This window comes from Oryzias latipes, chromosome 5 (genome assembly GCF_002234675.1).
Source record: "Oryzias latipes chromosome 5, ASM223467v1".
Lineage (NCBI taxonomy): Eukaryota > Metazoa > Chordata > Actinopteri > Beloniformes > Adrianichthyidae > Oryzias > Oryzias latipes.
In genome coordinates, this window is record NC_019863.2 from 9,648,766 (window position 1) to 9,668,972 (window position 20,207).

General features: G+C 38.1%; 1 protein-coding gene across 2 annotated transcripts in view; it reads right to left on the reverse strand.

Moving 5' to 3' along the window:
• slc6a11 (solute carrier family 6 member 11) overlaps positions 1 to 13,699 on the reverse strand; it is a 33,417-nt gene extending 19,718 nt beyond the window's left edge. The window contains exons 1-7 of one of the 2 annotated variants that reach the window (XM_011474841.3): positions 13,429 to 13,699; positions 12,707 to 12,931; positions 12,299 to 12,433; positions 11,936 to 12,076; positions 11,760 to 11,841; positions 7,568 to 7,700; positions 2,788 to 2,922 (exon numbers count right to left, since the gene is read on the reverse strand). In XM_011474841.3, the coding sequence (XP_011473143.1) occupies positions 2,788 to 2,922; positions 7,568 to 7,700; positions 11,760 to 11,841; positions 11,936 to 12,076; positions 12,299 to 12,433; positions 12,707 to 12,917 (837 nt within the window). In that variant the 5' untranslated portion in view covers positions 12,918 to 12,931; positions 13,429 to 13,699. Of the gene's footprint in view, positions 1 to 2,787; positions 2,923 to 7,567; positions 7,701 to 11,759; positions 11,842 to 11,935; positions 12,077 to 12,298; positions 12,434 to 12,706; positions 12,935 to 13,428 lie in introns of both variants that reach the window. The other variant, XM_004068653.4, reaches the window with a different exon arrangement.
• Positions 13,700 to 20,207: the final 6,508 nt, after the last annotated feature.

Consider the following 20,207-nt stretch of genomic DNA (forward strand, 5'->3'; position numbering starts at 1 on the left):
ATTTGTAAATAAAAAATTTAAATGTTTTCAGTTATTTGACTGTGTATCTTTGTAAATTTTTACAGCAGTCCCTTGCTATATCGCAGTTCAGCTTTTGTGGTCTCGCTGCTTCATGGGTTTGTGTCTGTGTTCTGCATCCTGGCTGTAAGACATTTCAATCAATACCCTCAATTTATGTCTCCTGTACAGAATGCATTTGATTTGCCAAATTCACATAAATCTTCATTAACTAACTGATCTTTGCTTTCATTTAAAGGAAATGGACCTATTTTTTAAGTGTGTCTGAAAGCTGAGAATTTTAAAAAGAGACAAAAATGTACAAAGTGTGTAGTGAGGGATTTTACAGCCTTAAAATATCTATTATCCTACTTCGCAGATTTCACCAATCACAGGTTCTCTTTAGAACGTAATTCCCACAACAGTCGTTGGAACACTCTATATGGTAAATTGAGCTTAATATGTGGCCCCTGTGACCTTTGTCCAGTGGCTTACTGTGCTGCTATGATATAGGCTAGCTGAGTCCTACAGGGCCAATAGAGGATGTGGAGAAAAGGACCCAGAATAGACTTAGAGTAATTTATTTACTCACACGCTGTTGCCACGGTCTGGGTTCCAGGAAAACCATCTTATCATTTCTTTGTTATGTTTGTTACAGAAAACTTATTTCTTTCAGGTTTGGTTTTGGATTGGAAGTAGGGGAGAAAAAGAACACTTGTCATGGAAAATGGGTTCTTAATCTGAGGTAAATAAACAGACATTTTAAGATCAGAGGAAGGGAGGTCAGTCAATAGAAAGGAGTGAGATCTCTAAAATAATTGTGGGCTGGAGAAAAAAAAGGAAGGGGCAGCATCAAAAAGAAAAGCAGCAAAAAAGGAAAAGCAGATTAAGCATAAAGTTAAGGACGCTAAAAGAGGGCAACAGCCAGAAGAACCACCATTCACACACTTTAGTGAACAGAGCCGTAATTGTCCTAAAGGGCATTACATTTACATCGTTTTCACAAGCAATGGACTCTTTCAAGCAGCAGCTACTCTTTATCACGTCCCCTTGTCTTCATGTTTATCTCTTTTTATAGTCACATCTTTTCTTCCTTTGTCCCAGTTATCAAAATTATTGTTGGGTCTCAAGAAACTTAAACACCAGAAAAGTTTGACACAAACAAAATGTTTCGTTAGTTTTTTCTAAAATAAAAGGCAAGAAGTATCCCCAAGATATCAAGCTGAAATAAATTAAACAAAATGTGTAGTCAATTTTTTTTAAACTGCCCTCACCTGCTTCTACTTTTACAGTTTGCTTTTATTTTTTTTCTTTTAATTGTTTTTTGGTATAAGCAACTTATCCAAAGTTTAGTTTAGAGCCCATTTATTTTCTTTCAGAAAATAATAAAAAAAGGCAACTACATAATGATGTTTTTTTTGCAAACTGGTTTTGCCTTTTCTAGGATAGCAACAATGAGTCAAACACCACTTTTGTCAACACCTTCAGTGAAACAGACTGGCTCAACCAAGTTTTCACCCAACAGATCTGAAGAAGTGTTTATGAGACAGGAAGTTTTCTTGTTATCACATTTCTCCCACAAGAGTGTAAAACACATGTTTACATGAGACACAAGTCTGCAAAGAAGGAAGTTCATTAAAAGTAGTCTAGGGTTGCCCAAAACACTTTAACTTGTTTTGTTTCTGGTGGACTTTGTCTTTTCTTTTCTTCTTCACTGCTTTATGCATAATTTTTAAAATTATTTTATTAAATAAATAAACCCTTAACCAATTGTAGCATACTCTCTCCAAACACTGATTTATTCTGTTTCCATTACTTTAAAAGTAAATCATTCGAAACTTAGGTTTAAATTTGTGTTTCCCATGGAAAAAATATTGAAAATAGAGTTGTCCGATTCAGTTAAGGACCTGTTAGTTGCCATACATCCAAAGATACTACATTTGTTTTTTTTGCTTACCGATCCCTCGAACAAGTCAAGTTTTAAGCAGGAAGAATAACTCAGGCATACACTTACACCCATATTCTCCTAATGTCAGGAAAGACAATCAACTTAGGTGGTGTGCCTCACAACTATAACTGGACACTCAAATGTTCATTACAAAGTGTGAACAGGGTGACTGTGTTTTTTTGTTTTTTTGTGTTTTAAAGGTTTCAAAATAAAAAAAGGAGAAATGTATCTTTTGTAGAGTATTTTCAGGCCATACTTCTCATTTTTTCATTCATTCATCCTCATTCATTCGGAATGAATGAATGAGGATGAATGAATGAATGAATACTTCTCATTTCATTTATGTCAAATGTAAACTAAATCAAACTTCTGGTAATTAGCCAGATTCCATTTGTGTTCACAAACAGATCCTACAAGAAGATTTAAGTGTATATACAAGCAAGACTCATCTATCTGTTTTGATCTCCTCTCTCTCAAACCTGTCATCCTACTAAAACCATGCAATGACACATACTGACATTTGCTCTGTTGCCAAGCAACCCAAAATGTTTGTTGCTGATAGCCAAGATCACAAAATCTAAGATTGTGTTTCTGTATCCATCTGCATCCACTACATGTTAGTGTGCCAATACTCTTTGGGATCTTTTAAACAGCCCAATCTACAAACCGCTCATCACCAGCTACATATTATGTCAGTGCTATGATCCAAAAATGTGAATAAATCTGGTTCTGTTTCCAAACATGAGAATACTTGACACAGAAATGTAGTTTAATCCATGTGCCGCTTGCTTAGCATAGTAACCCTTTCCTAAAATCAGCAGTAGAGGACACATCAAGCCTACCTGGGGGTCGGAAAGTCTGGAGATGTCAGGGTACAGGTAGAACTTGATGCCGTCGTAAGCTCCAGGCAAAGTTACTCCTCTGATGAGCAGGATTAACAGCATGAAATATGGAAAGGTAGCCGTCACATACACAACCTGTGGATGAAAACACATGAATATGTTTAAATGATTGGACAGAGATCTGCACTTTCAATACTGACTTTTTCATAGAACTTTATCTTGAGAGCAAAACTGGATTCAAGCTTAAGTGATGGGTATGGGTATCCTTGATTCCTGCAATATTTTTGACTATCAAGACTTCTTCTCTAGAGACAAAATTGTAAGTCAACCCCTCATTTGTTGTTTACTAGAAAGCTAAGCTTCAACACTTCTACTTTCTGTTAGAAGCTTGTTTGAGAACAGAAGTAACTTGAGTAAACTTCTAATGCAGTACATCTCTAATAACTTGCATAAATTCAGCTAACATTGCAACAAAATTACACATATTTAAATTTGGCTTCAGAAACATTTTTCCTCTCTATTCAGGTTAAAGACCCACTCTGATGAAAATTGTGTTTTTTGGTGTTTTTTTGTTGTTTTATTTTTTATTTGACCTGTTTAGCAGCTGAGCAAACAGAGAAGAGCTGAGGACAGATTTTGCTGTTATAAAAAGAGTTTAGGAATCTTCTGACACACAAGGCGTATATTTGTATTAACCCCTTTTGTATTTAAGGCTAAACTTTATTTATAGTTAATATGTTTTTATGTGTTTCTTGTTGGACTGGACAAAAAAAGAGGAGAGAGTGGGATGTTAGAGATGGGGAATAAGGGTTCAAAAGAAAGGGGAGAAATAGGGGTTAAAGGATAATGTTGGAGGATAAAGTAGGAGGCGAGTAGAATCACAAAGCAACAAGTTGCTGGAGGTTTATCGTCATTACTGTCAAATGTAGATGTTAGTCAAAGGGGCGGGGCCTGTCCGCAGACACACTCAAATGTTACAAATATACCTGCTGACTCCAAAAATCTTCATACATAAACATGTCAACACCTACAGAATGCCAGTATAGCTTACATACACATACTTATGCAGACAAATAAACATGTCAACCATATCATTCCGTCTATCATATTATTTGTGCAAAAGTGAGCTGACACCTGTGCTCAGTTGTGTGTTCTACTGTGGTGGATGATGGAATACAAAAAGAGGAGGAGCGCCCGATCACCCATAAACCAAGACCCCTGCCGAAGGCAACATAGCAGTGGTAGCCAGGATCCTCTAGACACCTGGACGGGATAGCAGTTTAAGGAAATCTGCCCGCTGGGCAATCCAACATCAGACACCCAAACCAGAGTCGGCAGAACTACCACAGGGGCCCCAACACCAAGGAGCAGAGGGGCATAGTAACACAGAGAATTCAAGCACCAGCCAAGCTAGAAGAACAGCCCTCCTGCTGTACCAGGGGCCGAGCACAAAGCCCAATCCACCAGAGAGCACCCCCACCCGCAGGCAGTTTACCACTACCTGGGAGTTATATTTTTTTGTGTTTTTAATATGTTTTTGTAAAAAATTGATGGAGGGCATATATAAAACAATTAAAGATTTAAACTGTGTTTTGGAGTATTTCTTTATTCAAATCATGATGGATTAGGAGCAGAAAATACCTGGAGATTGAAAAAACTCAGGTTTATGATGCAGCAACTACAATGTCCCCCTTCTCCTCTTGATGCATCCACTTGCAGACAAATACATGCGTCTTAAAGTTTATTGTCCAAGCTGGCATCTGGCTCAAAACTGCATAGCTCCAGTTTGGCTTGCTGTTGTTTTTGTCATACAAATGTTAACTTAGGGTTGTGAGGGGCTGTAAGATAGCGGGAGAGAATGTGAAAAAGGAAGGATTCAATTTCAGCGTGCAGGGACATGCACAGGATTTTAAAAAGGAAGGGGCTCAAAGTCGGAAAAAAAACAATTTTTTTTGTCCTTTAAACAACACAGAAATTAAGTACAATTTTAAAACAAACTAGTAATAGATAAATACTCAGCTACTTTGGTTGTAAGTAGGGCTGCACGATAGGGCTGCACGATATGAGGAAAATTGCGATATGCGATATTAGAGATTAATATTGCGATAACGATATAATTTGTGGTATATAAAAAATTAGAAAAATGCCAAAAACATCATTCCCATTCCATTGCAACAGTTTAAAATTATACTCCAAATGACCCTCATCGACATAGGTGACAAACATCTAACATGATAGGCCTCCATCTGATTGGTAAACAATGGGAAGGCGTCCATCTGATTGGTCAAAGCATAAAGGGATTCATTTGATTCGTTAAAAGCGTCAAGCTGCCATAAGATTGTTTTAACACATTTTGGGTTTACGATTTATTGCGACATTCGCAGTCTTTTGCGATATGCCTATTGCAGAGCTGGATATTGCGATAACGATAAATTTGCGGTATATTGTGCAGGCCTAGTTTAGTGGGACTTAAAATCTAACGGATTTTCTTTTAAATTTCATAATTGTATTGTCTGTTGGGATTAAAATTGTACTTCAAGGGAGGCATGGCCTTTCGATAAATCAACCTGATCCAAATACAGGCCATGTATGTTTTCTCAAATGCAAAATGGAACAGTGCCCCACAAAATCTGATTTCCACTGAGCTAAAACTATTTTTTGACATTTCACAAGACAAATAGTTATGGCTATTTTGACTTTGCTTGTGCAACTTAATTTTTCTTTCAAAGCAATCATTTTCTATCACTAGTAATTGTGTACTGATCTTAAAAAATGGGAGCCATAAATCTACTACTAATAACATTTGTCAATATCAATGACTACCAGTCTTGGTGTAGCCCGCGCCTTAACCAAGCATAGTTAGTATTTGCAACAGCATGAACCATAAGGATGTATTTATCTGGTTGCACAATGTTAAGAAACAGTCTTTAGCCATCAAATGCATCCCCTTTTTACTGAACCATTCAGATTTTGCAGAACTGGGATCTACATCCCAAGATTCTTTGAACAAAGACTCTGGACTCTTGGAAGGCAGAGGTGGGTAACATACATCCACTGGCTTCTGGCACACAGTCAACGTCCAATTGAGGACAGAGTAGGACAGCGCAGAGGCAGGCCAGGAGCCTGAAAAGAAAAGAGTGCTCCTTTGGCCCTCATCTTTTTTAACAGGACGAGCCCAGAGGAGTGATGTTGGCAGTGTGGGAAAATGTGCTTCTCTTTGAAGCATGCACAGGAGTGCATGAGTGCACACACACAAGCGGACACACACAGACCCATTCACAACTTTGAAATGGGACTGTCCCTACTACAAACATACACGCATGCACACATCAGTGCATGCAGGTTTCATAACTGTACCTCATGAGGTTTCTTCCTGAATGGCTTCTTCATTCAGACTTCAAGCAGTAGGAAGTGGCGTGTTTTAGTGCAGTGAACTTCTTAATCTATGCTCACAAAAGTTCAGTTCACTTGAGCACCATGGGGCCGTGGTTTACTCGGTCATTCAAAAACCAAAGAAACTGCTTCAGTGAATAACCTGAATATCTTTAAAACTTGTTTCAAAAGTTTTGCAATAAATAAAATCCTAATTAGAAAGTTGTCTGAACAGTTAGTATGTGGCTATCCACTGTAAGCCCTCTAATCCGAAAGAGGCCTACTAGGATAGTGTGGGAAAACGTGTTTCCTGCCCAGCTCATCCCTCCTTTTAATTTAAGAAATAAATCAGCTACACAATCTAACTCCCCCTCTTTAATCACTTTATTTTCCCGGTGATGAAAAGGGAAGGTATTCAATCTCTGAATGCGTGAGCATTTAATGCTCGGCATGCTCTTTTCTGCCTGCTTTTGGTAAACATTTAGCCACCACAAATTTCCTGGTGCAACTTGCCCCTGCCTCATCGTAAATTTAACAGCAGGGCTTAAAAGTGAGAATGGCTGGCACAGCCGGCCAATAAAAGTAAACAGCCTAGCAAAGCTCGGACTGAATGAGCTGTAGGGTCTGCAGAAAAGAAAGCGCCTTTCTTACAACAAGCTTGCTGTAGTAAATTTATCATCGCCGAAGAGAAGTGGCAGAGGAGGGAGTTGTGGATGCACTCTGCATGCTCCTCATGAACGCACCACTTTCCTCCAGTGAATACAGAAATCAATCTTGGACCGACTGCAAAAGCTTAGCCGTGAAGAAGCATTCTACCCCTTTTTTCCTCACGGCCGAACAAAAGACTCTTCATGGAGATATAAGCATTGCTGTCTAGTGTTTTTTTACCCATCACATACAATGTGAAGCCATTAATTTTTCCTCACCCAACCCTCTGCATTCACAGTTTATCAAGATTCTGTCTCTATTTTTGTAGTCTTTTTGGTTCAGTGAATCTATGAGGTGTTTTCTGTAAGGCTTGTGAGAAACCAAAGAGAAGTGTTGGATCCATACTGTCCTTCACGGGACTTCCAGTGGAGAATAAAGCAAGGAACTAAACTGGGAAGGAATAGAAGAAGTAGTTGGTACAGACACCTCTTTTGTTTTGTGTTTGTACAAGGGAATTCACAGGCTTTCTGTGAGAGAGCTGTTACCAACACTAGAGGGGAAAGTGTTGTGGCATCCAGCCATTTCAGTCCACAACTCTTAAAACCGCTCCAATAAACAGTCAGAACACAAACTGCTTTCACCCCCACATATGAAACTTTGATACATATTATGTAAAAAGAGTGTAGCTAGCATAGGTTTGCTGTCATGTCACCATCCCACTGAGGCACATACAGCAGCAACATACATACCCTAGTCTTACCTTGCCAGTTGACTTGGGTCCTTTCCAGATGCAGAAATAGCAGATGAACCAAGCCAGAGCCAGGCACATGGCCAGCTCCCAACGCATTCCACCCATGTGCTCGATTCCATCTGATATTTTCAGCACTCTCCGTCTGATTTGGGACAGATTTGGATATGATTAATGACTCACAATTTGGGATCGAAATTCGTAAACAGCTAATACAGTGAATCAGAGCTGGGCTCAGAGACTCTCTGGGATCAGTCTCCAAGCAGTCACCTTTGCTGAATAAGTTATAACACTCAGGGAGGATGATAAAAAATAAATACATGCGTGCAATTTCTCAGTATAAATAGAGATGCCATTACTTCTGCTGGTCAAACAGCCTTGTATTTTCTGATATTATTAGCTTCTACTCATGCAAATCTGCAACATGGCGTTGCCTCTTGCTGGGGTGGTGAACAGCTATACATAATAACACTTTAAAACAAAATTTTTAGTCATAAAATAAACTAGTTACAATTTTCTTTGTTCATAGAACTGTACTGGATGAAATGTGGGGTGCATCACTCTGACTTGATTTAAAAAATTGTACAAACCAAATGCACCGCTGTCCGTTGTTGTGCCTTATAGAGCCTCTTTACGTCAATATTCTTAAACCTTTCAGAGTAAACTATTTCAATATATATGATAATATATTGCCTTTGGCGCACTAAGAATGAATCTTTTTATAAAATAATTGTTATTTTCATGAGTTCCTTTTCCTAGGACCACTCAATCTCTGAGGCCCTGCCTTTTGCTCCTCGTGTGTCTCCCCCATTTCATGACGTCAACCTAGACCCGGCCTTAGCAGCATGTCTGCGTTTCACCCACCAAAAACAAACAACATCCGCATTTTTGAAAAACTTTTTCCAAACAAACAGCATCCAAACTTTTGCATATATATATGTGCATTTTGTGCAGACAAAATAAAAGTTTTTTTTTTTTTTACAATCACCGCTAGCTCTGGGAAGAAAATGTGGGTTAGACTGGGGGCGGTGCTGGCAGTGCAGACTGTTCCTGGAAGGGGCTGTTCCCCACTTTATGGCATCACAATGTGAGGACCCACTCATTGTTGTGGACTGGGAGGGGTTTTAAAAGGAACACTGCATGAAAGGATTAAAATACTGCTTTGGGTTTGTTGTTAATGAAGAATTAACAGTATAATACAGAATTCCCCTATTTATTCGCGATTTAATACTAGCGGTTTCACGAATTTGTAGATTTTTTTTCAGTCATGTGACGCCTCCGGTTCATCACAAAGATTCAGCTCAGGACGCTTGTATGAGACTTTTGCTTCCGAACGAGGTCCTGCGGGGTAGGCGGGAAGCAGAGATAAAGAGAACGCCGGCCCGATGGCTTCCTTGCCGGTTGGTAAATAATATTTTACAGGTGTTTCCACCGGTTCCTAAATCGCTATATCGCTTTGGTTTGTACCTGCACAGAGAAATGGCATCAGCTGACTCAGAAGTTGATAGAAAAGATCCTGAAACATTGAGGAAGATATTTGCGGAGAATATTGATCATCCGGAGCAAGTGTTTGAGTAAGGGATAATGGCAGTAGAAGTGTGCATTTTCAAAAATGAATGCAAGCTGTGGAGTTTTTAGTACTTTATTCTTGTCATTTGTTTGGCTTAGATCACTTTTTTCACCAAATGTGGACTTTTTGTTACAGCATCATGCTACCATGACAACATGCCGATATATATGCTGATTGCCACGATGGGTTAAATAAAGCATCAGTTCAGAGAGAAAGTTAATCTCTTACCGCTTGTCTTCGTCCAGATGATGAAGCAAAAGTTTGTTTTAAAGAAGACAGTGCAGTGATATAGAACATTTAAGATATGTGACTGGAACTTTATTGGGTGTGCATTATCACTGTGGATTATCACTTTTTAATCCACACCCAGCAGCCAATCAGAATCAAATATGTCTAATAAAGGAAGTGTAATAAATGTTTGACATAGAATCATAAATGTTTCAGAAGGGTTTTTAATGATTAAGGATTGGTGACGGACATTATTCGGCCACGGGGGTAGGGGGTGGGGATGGTTCTCTGTATTCGCGTATATGGTGTATTCGCGGATGTCTCTGATTCCTAAACCATTAAATTAAAGGGGGAATAATATACACTTAAAAGCTAAAAAAAAGTTGATTTTGCCTTTTATAGTGTTTTTTTCTTCAGAAAATAAATCTGGATGAGTTAACAATGAAATAAGCAATTATGATTGGTTAAGGCAGTGTCACCTTTCATGGTAGCCAGTTGGGGCCAGCATTTTACACTCAACCCAGAACATTCATCCCACACTCATACACAAACACCAAACAGGTGGAAGAAGCAGCAGAAATGGCATGTTCTGAAAAACCAAATGAAAAGCTGGAACATTTTCCAGTCAAAGATAGAATAAGTACTTACAGTCTTTTGTCTCAGGTTGAGAGAGTTTGAAGTATTTAATTAGCTACAGTAAATGCAAGAACATTTCCTATGTTTACCGGTTTACTTTTAAATGAAATAGGTATACAGACATTTCCCAGATCAGTTGTCTGAGATTTTAAGTTTGATTTAGTGTATTTTATTTGGACTAGAGTTAAAAACACATGTTGTGTTTTCTGTTGATGTGCACAAAAAACTCTGAAAAACAAGTTGATTACCTGCAGTTGTCTCAGCTTGTTAAAGTTTGATTTATTGAGTACTAGGGTTAACACACTTTAGATTTTTTTTTTTTATTGATTTGCAATACATATTGAAGGTTATATACAAGTCAATTGAAATATCACTCATTTTTATTAATATGTGAAAACTGATTAAAAAAAATCTAAATGTTAATCTGAAGCAACTTTTCTTATAGTAATGCAAATAGTAACTGTTTCTGGTCATTAGTTACTTTCATTGAAAAGTAACTAAATGACTATGTTATTTTTTGGATTAAGTATTGGGTAACTATATTTTTGTACTTTTTAAAGAAGTGTTCCCAACACTGATGGTGAATTAAGAGTACATTTCCTGTTTACTAAAGTGTAACCAGGCAACCTCATTAATGGAGGCAGGGAATCAGAAAGCTCTGCCACAGAGCCACATGGCACAGCCAAGTCTCTGACATGTAGTTCACCTCCAAGGCTCCTGAGCAGCCATTGACCACTGTGACATGTATTTGGTGGATGGCCATAGTCTCAGTCCAAACAGCGTCTTTACTCCACCCAGGTTAGCTAACAGGGTAAGATGTGTGTGCAAATACACTTTTGTCTTTTTCTGGCTTAACAAATAAATTAGGACATTGTCTAAAGTCAAAATGATTATAAGAGTGCATATGCTTGATTTTTAAAAGTTTTGAAATTTTGAAAAGTTGAAAGAACAGTGGTATACAAAGTGAAAGTCATAGTGTCTTGAGGTTTTAAGTTGAATTCTTGTATTTTTTATGAAAATCACTAGTTTTTAGTAATCTGACCGGGTTGGGCCTGTACATTACATCTAAGCATACTAAATAGTATACAGTAAACAATGTATATATATATATATATATAAAACAAACCTGACACTTTATAGCACACTTTCAAAAATGTGAGATATTCCAAAATTACATTGCACAAATGAAATATCTAAATATACAGCAACACAGTGGTTTGCTATAACTCCAGTTACTCAGCGTACCCAACATACTCCATTTGTTTTCTGGCAAAATCTTCAAAAACACAGGTCAGCATCTATTTATACCACCAACATATGGTAGTTGGCATTTTGTCTTCACCATCCTTAGGGGTTGAGAGTATGTGTTTGGTCCTAATCTGATTTTTACATTAAATATCAAGCAGCTAAACTCTAAAAGATTATGAGTTAATGACTTAAAAAAAGATTATTTTTAAGAGATGGTTTTTAAACTTGATCTGAGCCAGCAATTGTTATGTGGCTGCTGGCAGTGGGACAGGAAGTGTGATCAGCATCTCACACTGACTGGGCCTGATCCGCTGCCACATTCACGACTCTAGCTGGGAGAGTCGCCCTAATATGGCCTGGTGGATATGAAAGGGGATGACTAATTATTGGAGTAAAGTCAGGGAGGGGGGTATTAAGCTTACCAAGTGTGGCAAGAGCAGAAGATTAAAGTTTGTTCTGTCATTTGGCAAGACACTTCTAAATACTAGGAGGAAAAATAGGAAAACAAAAAAGCGTACTTACTCCCAAAACTCGATGACTGGAGACGTTGCATTGGGGTTTGTGATGTTGGTGGCATTTTCTCCATAATAATCAATACAGTTTTCTATAAATGCACAACAATTTGTTAATAACAGAATTAAGATTTTCCTGTCTGATGTCAAAATAAAAATCTTATTTTCTAACTCAAGTAAAAAAACCTGTGTTCCAGTAATGGCCACAGCCAGCCCATGGCAGCTCAGTGGTGAAGCAGTTGAAGAGGTAAAAAATGGCCCAGGCTAATATCACTATATAGTACACATTCAGATGAGCTTCAATCACCTGTGTTGCATAACCAATGCCTGAAAAGAACAAATAAGAAGTTTTTAGATGCTATATCAGTGGAAATCGAATTATGTTACTTTGGTACTTTGTGTGTGTTCAAAGGGATTACTTCATCAAGATTACTTTTTTTCTCTCTTTGGGAAGTCCAACATTTTGGTTTTTTATTTTGAGAGCTAAAATCCCGAGTATAGGTTGTAATAATTAGAGAGAAAAGGTTTTTTTCAAAGGTCCTTTCTCACCCTCAAAGAGCGGGCAGACTTTCCTCCAACAGGTGATGCCTCCCTCGGTGGTGAACTGACCCAGGGCCGTCTCCAGGAAAAACACGGGGATGCCGCAACACACGAAGAAGATGACGTAAGGAACAAAGAAGGCACCTTTACAAATACCAGTACATGCAAGAGGTCAATACATTAAAAAAGATGCTTTATTGCTGATCACACTGTCAAATCACCATTCAAGATACAATCAGATCCATACTGTGCAAATTTAAGAGGCCAGATGAAATAAAAACAACATAATCTTTACTTCTTTTTTATGAGCATTTTCATTGGGTATCCATCAACACCACTAACTTGTAACTAAATGTTTGATTAAAACAAAAATAGACTTGCTGGTTATCATATTTTCAGCATTAAAGGAAAACTTGCCTCCTCCATTCTTGTAGCAGAGGTAAGGGAACCTCCAGACATTTCCCAGCCCAATGATTTCTCCTGCAACTGAAAGGAAAAACTCTATCTTGTTGTTCCACTGGCCCCTCTCATTGTACTCCCTGTTGTCCAGACTGGAGCTGGACCCTTCCGGGTCTTTGCCATCCTCTGGTTTTCCGTTTATAACGGGCCCACTCTTCTCAGCTGTCATGACGCTCAGGCAGCCTGCTGAGAGAGAGAAAAGCCCGCAGACAAAGGTGAGCTGAAATCCTAAATAGGATTCAACTCACTTCTTCTGGAGTGACTGGAGTCACATAGACTGTCCAAAACACACAAAAAATTTGCTAAACAATGTCTATTCTGTGTAATGCACAACATGATAGAAGCAGTCAAAAACTGGTTATAATTTGAATTTCTAGTTTAAACAGCTAACCACCCCATTAAAAATGACACTTCTCAAAGAATCAAACGTTATGAGAATGTAGTACATAATTAGAAATTAAATCAAACATTTATTTCACATGAAAAAGAACACATGTACATACCGTCCTTTAAGTAAACCTTTTTATGATAACCAAATTTAATACACGTCATATTTTTTAAGACAAGTTAATTTTGTAAAAAGAGGGATACCTCTTTTTTATTATAGGAAATCAGTCTCAGTGTGGTAAATATTGGGACTAGTTGAACAAAGTTGACATGCAAAGTGGAAGCAAACTCACCAGTCTTTTAATGAATAATGGCAAAACCGCGTCTTCCCTCCAGCGATGATCCGCCTGAACAATCACCTTTATTGACAAACGCAGGGTGGATAAGGTCTGCACCTGCAGCTGACGCTTCTGTTGACCTGTTTATAAAGAAAGGTGGCAGAGTGACGGTTCTGAGCAAGCACGAGGCGAGGGATAACCTGCGACTGCGCCTCCACTCTGCAAGCGGTCTGCTCTCAAGCGCCTGTACTTGGATAAAAGCCACGCTCCACGCAGCTCAGCGTTACTACGGCGCGCAGAGCGCGGGGTGGCGCGGTCACAACACGGGGCAGGTTGATGCCCTCCGCCTCTGAAACATGCAGTAACCTGAATTAACTGATAATTAATCTAGTCTAAAAGAAGGTTGTAAAAACTCAAAAGCAGTTTGAGGGAGAAACATTTTTTTTGCTCCGTGAACTTCTAGACCATAAAGCTTTGTTATAAATATGTCTTGTTATAATATAAATGAATGTGTACACATCCTGCTTTAACTGTTTTAATATTAACTAAATAAAATGTATTTCAAGTTGAATTACTAGGTAAATGAATGGTAGTCGCCAAATAGTGCCTTTATTCTGAAGGGGAAGGGGTGGGGTTACATGCAAACGATTTTTTTAACCACTCATCATCACTCCACTTGCAATTCGTTTGCTGATGCGTTGTGTACCAAAACTTAATCCAATCAATTGTTATTATTATTTTTATTAAACTTTAGATTTGTTTTCACCAAATTTGTATTTTATCCAAGTTCTTTTCTTTTTATCTATCTATATACCCAGGCTGTGTTCCACCAAAGTGGGGTAGCCTAGACGGGGCACCCATTCTTACCGCCCTCCTTTTCTTCCCCAAACCCTCCTCCTTCAGTGTGTGCGTGTGTGCGCGCGCGCGTGTGTGTATGTGACTGGTCTTTTCTTTTTATATTTTCTAAAAATAAGACATATATATCTTTTACATATATCTTTATAACTTTTTATATTTTCTAATCTCACTGATTTGTTTTCATTATCAAACATTTACATAGACAGATTTTAAGGCCCATTTTCTTTTGGCTTGTTAGTTTACTTTTGCTTCTTATCTAAAGTTCAATTCCTAGTTAAATGTCTTAAATTTGGATCTTATTTTGTAGTTTTGTGCTGTTTGTTCTGTCTTCAGCCTTATTTCCTGTTGGTGTGCAACAACTGAGTCCTGTTCTTAATATTTACCAGTCTTTTTTTCTGAGTCATCACTCTGACTGCACACGGGCACCTTGTGTTCCTTGACTCTATGCCAGGTCCTTGTCAACTATTTGTCCCAAATCCTTGTCAATCACTCTTTCCTTGTATTTACTAATGTTTATTAGTTAGTTTCATCTTGGCAGTGTCTTTTTCTGTTCTTTTGGCGCCATTTTTTGATTTCTAATTAATCCAAGCGGCTTGATCTGTTCACATTCAATTAAAATAGTTGTCCATAATTTAGCTTCCGTCTGAATCGCACACTTGACTCTCTTTAAAAAAAAAACAATCGTAGTGCATTCTTTTATAATATTATTAATTCCCCTCACCACTGGAATCCATCACAATCCACAGTAGTCTTTGTGCTAAAAACGGAGGCAAATATTGACTGAATAAATAATCGTTGACATCACCCATAGGATTCAGAAGGCGAAAATGAAAACTGAACTTTTTACTGGAATTCATTGTAAAACTGGAATTTTGTTTGCCCACCCACTGCCACCCCCCTCCCCAATAAATAAAGAAAGGAAGCAGACATCAGAAATATGCTTTAACCATTTAACACCTGGGCTTCAGCTCCAGTGTTAACATTGTTTTGACTACAGCAACTTTTCAACCATTTACACAATTAACTTATTTCCAGTGTTTTCTGAAGCATCCTTGTGCCAATACTCAATACCATACCCACTTTACAGTGGCAAAAATAGACGTAAATCATCTCTTTCTGTCACAAATTAAAGCGGCTTTGCACCATAACAATTGACAAACTGAAGTGTGCTCATCGTACTTTTAGTTTGTGCAAACAGTTTGCGTGACTGAATAAAACATTTCACTCTAGTTGGTCTGAATTCATAGGTATGTGTGTGTGAACATCAGTTGTATTGTGTACATGTTGACATGTGAACATTTTTGGAGCCAATAGGTATGTTTATAACATTTGAGTGTGTGTGTGGATAGGTCCCAACCCTTCTAGAAAGGTATTACATATTGACCTAACTGTAATGATTATAAACATCTAGCAACTTGTTGGTTTATGCTGCTTCAGGGTTTTACCCCCCACCCCCTTCTATAATTACCGTCCTACCCCCCCCCCCCCTCTCTTTAACATCCCTTTCTCTTCTTCCCTCCTTTCCTTTTCCGTCTGATCCAACATTAAAATGCTATAAATATTATCAATATGAATAAAGTTTGGCCTCGATTACAAAAGGGGTTTATTCAGACATACCTCTGGTTTGACAGAAGATTCATAACCCCCTGTTGTTAAAGTAAAATATGTCCAACAAAAGAGGCCTTCAGCTCACATCTGTTTACTCAGCTGTTGGACAGGACAAGTAAAAAAATAAAAAATAAAAATAAGAGGATGTGAAGTTTCTGACTGACTTCTTTCTTCCATGGTAAAAAAAAAATAAAGAACAGAACTGTTGGTAACAAAATCATCTTCCTGCAGGATAATGCACCATCTGCATCATTGGCTGTTGTGAGCATGAAATGAGATAAGCAGATGGTGTGGCCCCAACCTTCCCTGACCTCAACTATTGTGAACCTCTGGAGCATCCTCAAGTGGAATATCTATAAGGGTGGGAGGCAGTTCACATCCAAACAGCAGTTCTGGGAGACTATTCTGATATCCTGCAAAGATATTCAAGCAGAAACTCTCCAAAAACTCACAACTTCAATAGATGCAAGAATTGTGAAGCTGCCACAAAATAAGGGGTCAAAAGTTAAAATGTAACTTGACCCATTAAGATGCTTTTGATTGGATTAGTATTTGATTTCAGTAAATATGACCTTCTAATTCAACAAAGGACAACTTTCAGTTCTTTAGAATCTATTGAAAGTTGTAGAACTCTGTTGTGTGCAATAATATGGAACTGTGCATTTCAAGGGTTTTATTTTAAAAAATACTATTATCTTTAGGAGGTTTTTTCAATAACATTTAATATATACTCAAATGGTCAGTGACTTAAAAATGTGGCTGCCGTTGCATTGAGTATTTTGAAAAATCATTTAAAAATTTAATTTGCGTAACAATTTATAATTTGCTGTAATATTTTAATACATTTTTGTTTATCATTCTTGTAGAGTTTTTCTTTTTGGTCCAATTCCAATGGGAAGTCATCTTTCACACTTCAAAGGAGTAGCGACCCCATTTGATTAATGGATGGATGTCAGCAGTCTGGATTTCTTTTTTCAATTCAGTGGCTCTTGTGGTTTTGCTCTCAGCATACCAACTCTCACCTCTTTGTCGTCTTTATAGGTCATTACGAATCCGAACATATAATCCGACCATTCCTTTAAAACCGCCTGAGAACTGCTTTTAGAAACTTACGATGAAGGATTGGCCTGTCATAAAGTCTTAATAACCTAAAACACAGTTGTTTTTCTTTGAGCTTAAACAGGGAGGTTGTGGGGTTTGTTCATACAGGAATTGATTGCCTGGTTTCTAGGCGTGATAGACGGTTGTCCTCGGAACTCCGTGGACTTTAAAAGCCTGACCTAGTCTCTAAGAATCTCTTCACGTAAGGGTCACTCGTCATTAGAAGCTTAAAGGAAGTGTCCTGCATAAGAAGTGTGGCCACCCAAAACGGCTGGCAAGCACTCACTGCACTTTTCAGGCAAAGTCAAGTCCCTTTTTTTCGTCACCCAACACAACATTATGAGAAGTTGAATTCTTAAGAATGAAACTGCGACATTGTTTACAGGTACAAGGCTGCTTCTGACACATACAGCCTTTTTTGTGAGAAGTGTCAAATGTGCTCAGTGTTACTTTAGTCACCATGGTGGTGATGGTGGAGTCGGAAAATGAGCTTCTGACTTCCTGGAGAAAAACGTTGTAAGGCACAGTTGTCAAAAACAGGGTTTTGATGCTGCAAGCATATAACTTATTCAACATATGTGTAAAGGCAATTAATCTAATTTAAAACAAAAACAGTCCCGAAAAACACAGTTATTGTGATTTCCAGTGAAAAATGTGGCTAATGCCTCTCAAAGCATGTTTCAAAGACATGTTTGCAGTAGAACTAAACTGCTTTGTGAACATACATTGATGTGTAGCCACATAAAATAATTAACTTCATATATGTATGCTTTAGAAAGTTTGGACTCACAAATAAGAAGTAAGCTAAATATAATAGTTATTTACATATGAATGTAGAGATGTAATGGTTTTTGAAACATTATCTAAAAATACATTTTTTTAAAGTACCTAAGCAGTATTAAATGCAAAAATTAATAAATGAATATATGATCTATGGGATGCATATCACAATACCTACTGAGTAAAACAACAGGGGGAAAATTAACTTTGCATTGTAATCACAGAATGAAAGCGAAAAATTTACATGGTGAATTCCAGAGCCAAAGAGCAGACAAAGAAGGGCATGCACTGCATGCTTCAGGAAATCTATATCCGACAAGAAGAACTGGATGGTCAAATTTTATTTGGAGGGGGGTGGGGGTGTAGGACTGCAAATAGTCCCGAAAGTTAAATGGAAGACTTTGATGGTAAATGGCATATACTTGTATTGCGCTTCTCTACCTTCCTTGAAGGCTCAAAGTGCTTTACAGTCACAGTCCCATTTACACACTGATGGCAGTTCCGCTGCTGAACACCGGCGCCAGTCCTACATCTGAGGCAAGGTGCTGTTCAATGTCTTGCCCAAGGACACTTCAACATGGGGGGGAAATAAAACACAGGGTTGTGTCAGGAGGAGCATCCGGCATAACATTCTTCGCCAAACCATTGGGAATCAGTGAAAGCTTGTCTGCTGTGGCGACCCCTGTAGAGATATGCCAAAAGGTGAACAACAACAACTTACAACAGACAAAGTGATTGCACCAGCCAAATCCTCAGTGCTTCCACCCCAGTACAGACACCACCCCACATCTTCATATCAACAGCAATTTGTTAGAGCAGTTCAACAGGATGCCCCCACAACATTTAAACATGGGTCATTTCACTGAAGAAGCTTTAGACTGCATTGATGCACAATTTTCACTAACAACAAAAAGAAACTTTGAGGGAGAGTGAACAGAAAAGAAGCAAGGGGAAATCGACACAAAGAGCGCAATGCAGTTGATCCCTAACCCAGGTTCAACAAACCAGCTCCAGCCAATTCACTGCATTTATGTAGTCTGTGTCTTTCATCCTCTTACTGCTGTCTAACAAGAAGCAATATTTACACACAACTGAGGTGAGATGGAACAGGATAGGCTGCATCACAAAGGTGTCAAACAACAAGTGATCATTTAATGCTCTCAAATGCATCTGTCCTGTTCCTACTGGTTTTCTCTGAGGAGTCCAATACTTTTTCAATGCTTGGCAACTCAGTAGTGTTGAGCAGTGACCAACTAGGCCACCCAGTAGTGAGAGAGACCCGCAAAGAACAAGCAAAGACACATGCCAACAGAGCTGTGGGGACTGATAAAGCCATGCTGAATAATAAATCTGTTTGAGCCCAAAGTGCTTTATTAAGAAGCATGGCACGTAAGTACTTACATTTCTGGGAGTTTAATAAATGTCTTCAAATCTTCAGAGAAAAAAAAGGTTTGTTTTTCTTTTTTCTTTTTTAATTGCATAAAAAATGTGTTTTTATGTTTGCCGCAGCTTTACTTGAATGTCTTTTTTTGTTGTTCTGAGTTTAACAACACTTACCATTTCATCTCTAAGATGTTGTTTCTTGAACAGCCAGTCTACTGAATTTGGTACACACATCCATGGGGTTTTAGGATAAATTAACATCAGTCATGTTTTAAGACCTGTTTCTGGTCTTAATCATTTTTTGTTTGTTTTTTTCGTCACTTTGTTTGGGCGGATGTGAAAGCTTGTCTTAACTCCGGTGAACACCATCAGAAAACCCTCATTTGCCTAAAACAAGGGGCTCGGTTTACTTGAAACATTTTACTGTAGTGTGAACCTAGCATACCAAATTGTGTAAATAAAATAAAATAAATGGGGGGAGGGGGGTGTCAGGTGATGCAAGTTCTGGATCACAAACCAAAGCAGTCATTTTGACTGTTTTCGAAATTTGCGACATCATAATGTTGGACATAACCTGGTTATAAAATAACCTATGGACCAATAGAACCATGAACTTTCTTAAAGGTGTTTATATTTTATTCTGAGATCAAAATTTCAAAACACAATCTGATCTGTGATCTGATCTGAGTGTTGTTACATTGAATGACCATAGCAGTCACATTGACCCCCGCATTTTACAGGGGATTTCACATTTCACTATTTGCTACATTTCACTGCTCTTTCTGCTGCTCTGTTGTCTTTTTATGCTTTCTAAAGCTGAAATCTAGTTACAATTCCATTCTAGACCCAAGAGAGACAAAAATGAAATAGAGAAAAAAGAAAAAGACGGTTACGGAGGATGCCATGAATTGGAAAAGGTCTGATAAGACAAATACTAACGTATAATAAAACGTACGAGGCTTTAATGTTTGGGTGACAGTGAACCACTTAATTTTTCATTTTCTTTAAATGTCCTGTTTTTACATACTCTTCTAATTACTCAGATCATTTCAATATATTCTTAA